This window comes from Tupaia chinensis, unplaced genomic scaffold, assembly GCF_000334495.1.
Source record: "Tupaia chinensis unplaced genomic scaffold, TupChi_1.0 Scaffold000527_1, whole genome shotgun sequence".
In the NCBI taxonomy this organism is placed as follows: Eukaryota; Metazoa; Chordata; class Mammalia; order Scandentia; family Tupaiidae; genus Tupaia; species Tupaia belangeri.
In genome coordinates, this window is record NW_006160040.1 from 3,976,947 (window position 1) to 3,984,840 (window position 7,894).

A 7,894-nucleotide genomic window follows, 5' to 3' on the forward strand; every position below is an offset into this window, starting at 1 on the left:
GAAAGAGCACTGGACTTAGAACTGGAAGATCTGGTCTGACCTCTCGAGGCCTGCAAATTGCTAACAAAACCTTTACTTGCTATTTTACAGGGTGATGTAAGCTGTGTGGAAATATTTTTAAAAGTCCTATGCAGTTTCAAAGTATCACTTTAAAGAGACAAACTATTAGGTCATCGGGAAAGGGATGATATATTTTTCTATGCAAAAATGCATCATGACTTTCCCCACAACCAAGTTTTAGGAAAAAAAAGTAAACATTTTAAAAAACAAAGGCCTAAACTCATTGATGTGACAGATTTTTATTTTGGAAGAGAGTTTTTTCCTTACCTTCAACTTACGAAATGTAAAGAGTAACACCATTTACTCATTTTCCTCTATTTCAGGTGCGCATAATTTGCTCTGCGTCAACTCCTATATCAAGCTTATTTTTGCATGAACATCATGACAGTGAGTTGGAGCAAAGCAGAATACTGATGGATGATTTGGGGCTGAGCCAGGTAGGCGATATTAACATAATCTCTTTTTATTATAAAACAGCTTAATTGTTTTTGGTGTGATACGCGGCTACAGTCCGAAGAAGGAATGTAGAATACAGTTAACCACTGATTTGCTGCTTTCTTCCAAAGCCAGCGCAGCGGACTTAGCATTCGTACTAAATACGAAGAATTACCATTTTAGAGTACAAAGTACCTTAGTGATCATGCAGTCCAATGCATTGTTTTGCACGTGACAAAAACAAAGTTCAGAGAAGTGAACTGATGGGTCTGGAGGCACACTGCTGAGTAACGGCAGGCCAGCACTAGACACCAGGACACCTGCGTGTGGTTTCAGGATTGCTCTGCGACACTGCGCTGCCTCTTCTGGATATTCTTCGCGGCTGCTGGCTTTGCGGAGTGCAGGATGCAGTATCCACGTGTATGGACTGGCCAGTCCAGGATCCAGCAGTGCCTACCAAAGCCCTTGGCTTAAAAAGAGATCTACACTTCATCTCCTACCCTCTATTCAGCAAGCACTTATGCAACAACTGTGGGTGCCAGCCCCTGGGGACACTGTGTGAGGAACAAACTGATGCTGGCCCAGCGGTCCTTGCTGTCCAGTGATTCACCCCAAGCCATTCAGATGTGGCTTTGGATTTCCTTCTTCTGTATGAACCTTACAGGGTATATTTGCCAATTTCCTATAATTGAAATGTTTTTCAAAATTTTTAACTCCCCAACAATAAGGAGAGCTCCAGTCTTTCAACTCCAGAAGTAAATGGTTATCTGGAATAAGAAAACAGTTCCATATTTACCTGAGTAGAAACTAAACATTCTCAGGAGTTTGGGATAATAAGCTCAGTAATCCTTTAAAAAGAAAACTTTTTTTTTTTTGAGAGGTTTTTTTTTTTTTTTTCGCTATAGGGCGCGTGTGTTCGCCAGACAGACAGAGAGAGACGTAGAAACAGAAAGCGAGAAATCACCCCCCAGGGGGGATGGTCACGCCGCAATCCCTTCTCCTCCATTCTCCTCTCAGGATCTTGGGTACGCATGCACATGCGCCCGGCGTGAGTTTTAAGCCACCGGGTCCGGGACACGAACCACGGTCGACTACGTGGGAATCCAGCAACATAGCCATTATGCTAACTGCTGGTTCCCTAAAAAGAAAACTTTCAAATATGATTACTTAAACCTATGTCTGAGTCTGTTCAGACTATTATACCAAATTACCATAAACTGGGTAGCTTACGAACAACAGAAACATATTTCTCATTTCTGAAGGCTGGAAAGTCTCAGATCAAGGTGCCAGAACTGATGTCTGGTATAGGCCCACTTCTTCTTTCAGAAATGGCAGTCTTTTGATATAAACCTCCCATGGTTGAAGGAGTGAAGGATAACTCAGGGACCTCTTTTATAAGGGGACCAATCTCATTCATGAGGGCTTCCCCCTCAAGACCTAATCACCTCCCAAAGACCGCACCTCCCAGTACAATCACCTTGAAGGTTAGGATTTTAACTTAAGAATTTTGTAGGAGTACACACTTTCAGACCATAGTGGTATAGAAATAGATAAATTACTTATAAATCCCTGTGCTGAGACCTCTTGAAATGTTGGTTCTTTAAGAGCAATGCTTACATCCTAGTTCTACTATAGCCATTTCACAGAGTACACTTGAGGAGTTATATTAGATCAGTTCTAAAGTTCTCTAAATCATTGGCTCTTGAGTTTTTTCCTCTAGGGACAGGGTTTAGACATAGGCCAAAGAAAGATCAGCACTAGAGACCAATCATATATGAAGAAATCAGGGAATATGATGTCAGGGCATGAAGGTTCATAGTAGATCAATAAGATGGACTTGGGAGTCCAGAGTTTTTCTCTGAAAGAGCTTGATAGCAAACTTCTAAGGGAAGAGAAGGAGATTCAAGGCCCACTTACTACACGTGAGTCCATATTGGTATTACCATCCCGAGCTGTTCACCAGCTTCATGGAGACAGGGCTCCCCATCTTAACCCTAGATGGGGGAATCAAGTATCTTAGCAGCTGAGGATGAAAGGCAGTCCTGGCATTTGAAAAGTGAGATTTCATTCACCTTTTGTAACACCCACTGTGACGTGTCAACTGACCAGTTTGCAAAAGGTTTTCAGAAGTTTGTCTTTAGGGACCCCTTAAGCAGGGGAACTCTGTCTGTGAAGCTCCAGAGGCCATGTCAACTTCTTCCTAAGAGAACTGCTATTCTCTGCCATTAATGAACCCTTTTAGAGAAAGAGTTCCTATTAAGACTGGAATGTCTTTCCTTCAGATTTTGTAGTGAGCTTTTATTCTGAGCAAAATCTCATAGCTGAGGGACCAGCAGTTAGCATAATGGCTATGTGACTGGACTCCCATGTAGTTGACCACGGTTTGAGTCCTGGACCCGGTGACTTAAACTCACGCTGAGTGCGTGTGCGTGTGTGCCCAAGATCCTGAGAGAATGGAGGAGAAAGGATTACAGTGTAGTCATGCCCCTGGGGGGTGATTTCTTGCTTTCTGTCCCTCTGTCTCTCTCTGTCTTCTGGCAAGCACACGCGCCCTATAGCAAAAACCTCTCCAAAAGCAAAAACAAAACAAAACAAACTCATAGCTGGATTTGTTGGCATTATTTTAGCTTTCTTTATTTTTTTCAATGTTTCCTCTCTAAGTTTTCTTCCTGGCAATGAGCTCTCCTTATTTTCTATCAGTTTAAATTAGTTGACTCACTAAGGTGAGTTTAAAAGATTATATATGAAAAAAATTATAATCTGTTAGGTTGTCTGAAAAGTCATGACATATTTTTCTATTTTTCTATGCAAAAATGCATCATGACTTTTCGATGACCCAATAAATAGATAAGCTTCAAAAAATTATTGTAACCAGTACTTAATTCTGTAAACTGCTGTTTGTGGTGGTTTTAAGTGGTGCTGGGTATTAGTTGGTTTGTTTGTTTTCATAACCAGGGCTCAGCGGAAGACCTTGCCATGTTTACCGGAGAAGAGGAAATCTTTGCGTTTCAGCGCACAGTCTCCCGACTCACAGAAATGCAGACTGAGCAGTACTGGAATGAAGGGGACAGAAACAAGCAGTAACTGTCACTTTCACATGAATAAAACTCTAGACAAATGGTTCCTTAATGCAAGGAGAACTTTTATTATGGGACTTGAAAGAATCATTTTCTCATCATTAGGCACTTTGTCCTCTGGACCATTTGATATAAAATTGCTGCCGAAGATGTCATGGATATTGGGGATTAGTAAGTTAAAGACTTAACCATTTTTGTGGTCTACTTTTGCCTGTTTGTCTGGCCTTATTTCCGCACTACAAAATTAAAATCATCACTCCTGAAGATAAATGTATGACCAGGCATTTCAGCGTCACATTAAACCACCTGGGTGAACCTGAATCAGCAAACACCGCCTGGATGCAGGGTGTCTGGACCACTCCCGGCTCTTGTAGCATCCTTAGAGACGTGTTAGCAACACAAGAGGGAAAACGAAAAAACACCCTACATTTCAATTCCAAACAAAGAAAGCTCTCTGAATAATATTCTAGAATATGGGTTTATACTTGTGACTTTTCTTCTTGCTATGAATTATACCCAGCCTCCCTGGCCACCAGGTTTCCTCGGGATGGAAAGAGTATGCTTTTTGTCCTGAATTCAAGCTGGGCAGGCAGGACCTGATCTCAAGCAGACACAGAGTTGCCGGAAACAACTGAGGATTAGGACACCTTCAAAGAAGAAACAAATATCAAATCTCAACTGCTAGGCAGATCGGCAGACAGATCCCCCACTCCGACAGCTGTGGGAGGGTAGTATGCAGGAGTGGGGACTGGAGAGAGTACGGGGAGGCAGGGGCAGGCAGAAGCAGCAGAGTGGCTCCTGCTGGTCTGAGACCCGCAGGCCCCTCAGACAGCAGGCTCCTTCTCAGGCTGGCAGGCATTTGCCATTGCAGGATGTGCTCCCACCGGTACCGCCCCTGACTCTGTGGTGAGATGGATCTAACAGGAAATAGGGAAGAACACTCCCCAAAGCTACTTGAATAAATCTGATTTGCCCTTCATTGAACTCACGGCTTGATTCATTTAAGTAAAACCCGACTTCACTGTTTTCACAGAGCGGATCTTGATTAAAGCTGAAAGTCTAATAAACTCATCTTCTTCCAAAAAAAGAAAAATATGAAATCCACAAAATCCTTGTGAAAATCAGCATTTTAGAGAGGTAGGCAAGGGGGAGTTCGGTCACTGATTAAAACTGTCTATATAACTAGCCTCTTTGCACTATTTAATTGATTCGTTAGTAATCCAAATAGATTCGTCTACTTTTTTATATTAACCTGTTTAAGTTAAGCAGATAGATGGATTGGTATCGAAGCATAGAGAAAAGTTTAATTTAAGGCTTTTTAAAGTTACATGTGGCTTAAAATATTTTCATTGAAGTGAAACACAGTGAGTTTCAAAGAGGTTTATAGCAGGAAGAAAGGCTGGGAGATGAGCACTATGTGGCAGGGTTAATGCTAGATATTTATAGCATTTCAGGAAAAAAAAATAGACCCAGAAAGGGTATGTTTTACAAATTAAGTAACTGAAGTTTAGAAAAGGTAAGTAGCTTGACCTGTTTATAGTTTACGGCTACAAAAGTCATACGCTGTGTTTTATACCATACTGCCTCCCTCCTGCTCTCACTTAAAAAGTCACTTAAAATATTGATTCACAGGGACCAGCAGATGGTGTGGTGGTTAAGGCACTGGACTCCCACATGGTGAACTGCAGTTCAAGTCCTGGACCTGATGGCTTGCTTTCTCATTTGTTCTCTCTCTCTCTCTTTCTCTCTCTCTCTCTCTTTCTCTCTTTGTCTCCCTCTGGCCAAATTAAAATAAGTTAATGAATAAATAAAATTAAATAAAAAATTTTTTAAATTTTTTTTAAAAATAAAAGGGAACCAGCAGTTAGCATAATGGCTATGTCGCTGGACTCTCACGTAGTCGATGCCTGCTCCCGTCCTTGGCCTGGTGGCTTAGAACTCATGCCGGGTGCGTGTGCGTGCGTGCCCAGGATCCCGAGGCCCAGGATCCCAAGAGGAGAATGGAGGAGAAGGGATTGCGGCATGGCCATCCGCCCTGGGGGGCGATTTCTCGCTTTCTATCTCTATGTCTCTGTCTGTCTGTCTGGTGAGCGCATGCGTCCTATAGTGAAAACCTCTCCAAAAAAATAAATAAATAAAAAATAAAATAAAATATTGATTCATGAGGCCAGCAGATGGCATGGTGATTAAGGTATTGTACTCCCATGTGGTGAACCACAGTTCAAGTCCTGGATCTGACAGCTTGGAAATCATGCCAAGCACATGTGTGTACATGCCCAAAATCCCAAAAGGAGAATGGAAGTGAAAGGATGAGAGCATGGCCATCCCCTTAGGGGGTGATTTCTCACTTTCCCTCTCTCTGTCTCTCTCTGGCAAGAGCATACAACCTAAAGCAAAAAACTGGGGGAAAAAAATCACTTTTTTAAAAAAACATTTATTTATTTATCTATTTGTTTGTTGTGATTTTCAAGCCACCGGGTTCAAGATTTCAACCACAGTCAGCCATGTGGGAATCCAGTGCTTCACCCACCATGCTACCTACTGGCCCCATGACTCACTTTTTTAACTCAGTGAAATGAATTTACCATTGCTTTGAACTCAATAAATATGTTTAACTTTATTCTTTAAATCTTAGCTTTTTACTTTGTACATTTCTTTGGCAATTATTCTGTTCCTTCATAAAAAGACAATATGAATGTATAGACAGACAGATGGACAGCGTGACTGACAGAAAGAGATGGGCCTGTCCATCACGCACTGGTTAGGCACTGTGCAGAGGAAGATAGATACCACATGGAGGACAGTGGTGTAAATCCCAAACCCGTCTGATTGAAAAACATACTGGACATCCTGATGAAATGGAAAATTGGAAGAAAAAGGATTGTGGCATGATCAGTCCCCACTGGAGGTGTTCTCTCTCTTTTTCATCCATGCATAGGCCATGGAGAAGGAAAAGAAAAACATGTCAGGGGCTCATGTGTTCAGGATCCCGGTGGGCTGAAGATTGGAGGACTAGCGAGCTAGAGGAAGGGGACTGCGTCGTGACTGAGCCCTGTGGAGGATATGACTCTCTATATATGTGTCTTGTGTGTGCATGTGCTCTATCATGAATAAATAAATAAAATTTGAAAAAAAAATAGAGGGCTATTCAGCTGAACTATGGAGTTGGCCCTCTACCTTTCAAAATGAAACCTAAAATAGGGAGCCAAATCCTACATGGCCAACCGCAGTTTAAGTTGTGGTCCTAGTGTCTTCAAAAACATGCCAGGTACATGAGCATGCATACATGCCCCAAACCGTGATGAGATGGAGAAATGGAGGAAAAAGGATTGTCCCCACTGGGGAGTGCACACACACTCTCTTTTTCTCTATAGTGAGTGCATGCATCCTCTTGACAGTAAGACAAGAAAAGAAGGAAGGAAAGAGAAGAGAAAGAAAGAAGGAAAGAAAAAGGAGAAAAGGAGGAAGAAAGGAGGATAGGTAGAACTGGTGGAGCTGCCGCTTACGCCTGGGTGTACGTATGTGTGTGGTGGTTACACTACCACCAAAGTACTGTTGTCAAAGTCCATTTGAGGTCAAGTATTTGAAATAAAACTTTATTTGAAATTAAACAATATTTTTCTACTGAAACAACAATGTAATGTTAATTAGGTTCCTGGTTCAATGCACAAAAACCTATACAAGTCTCAGTGTAGCTGCCCTATAATTTTGATACTAAGGAACGTAAATACTTTTTAAAATGTCATTCCTACAATTTATAGATTCTATCTAAGTAACTGGAGCACGTGCCCACTCTGTCTCCATCTCCTGTCTATTCTTCCAGACTGATCCAGGTCTCCTGCTGTAGCTCTTTGGATCTGGTGGGACAGGTCTCTGTGGAGGAGGCTTTCTGGGCTAGGAGTACAGTTTATGCAGAGACTGGACTGGAAGGTTTTGGCCAAGCTCAGCCTGACATTAGGAGGGGAGAGGAAGGAGTTCCACAGTAGCTGGAAATTATACATCTCTATCCTGATCTCAACAAAAAGACTGTCTGGTAAAACAGCATGTAAATGAAAGAACTAAAGTCTTGATTTTTAATATCATTTTGTTTTTAATTTTAAGTTTTATAATAACATAATTTACAAATGAGCTGGGAAAAGCATCATTACTAATAACACATATACAGTAGTTCTACAGTTTTTATGTGGTTTTGAATAGTTGTCTAAAGACAATCCTGGGACTGGGACCAGCAGTTAGGGTAATGACTATGTCGCTGGACTCCCATGTAGCCAACCACAGTTTGAGTCCCAGACCCGGTGGCTTAAACTCATGCCAGGCACATG

At 41.8% G+C, this 7,894-nt stretch overlaps 1 protein-coding gene across 2 annotated transcripts in view; it reads left to right on the plus strand.

Moving 5' to 3' along the window:
• The window catches only part of AFG1L (AFG1 like ATPase), a 188,907-nt gene extending 185,105 nt beyond the window's left edge, over positions 1–3,802 (plus strand). For both annotated transcript variants that reach the window (XM_006156962.3, XM_027775124.1), the window contains 2 exons: positions 384–497; positions 3,451–3,802. In XM_006156962.3, coding sequence (XP_006157024.1) covers positions 384–497; positions 3,451–3,579 — 243 coding nt within the window. In that variant the 3' untranslated portion in view covers positions 3,580–3,802. The remainder of the gene's footprint in view (positions 1–383; positions 498–3,450) is intronic.
• Positions 3,803–7,894: the final 4,092 nt, after the last annotated feature.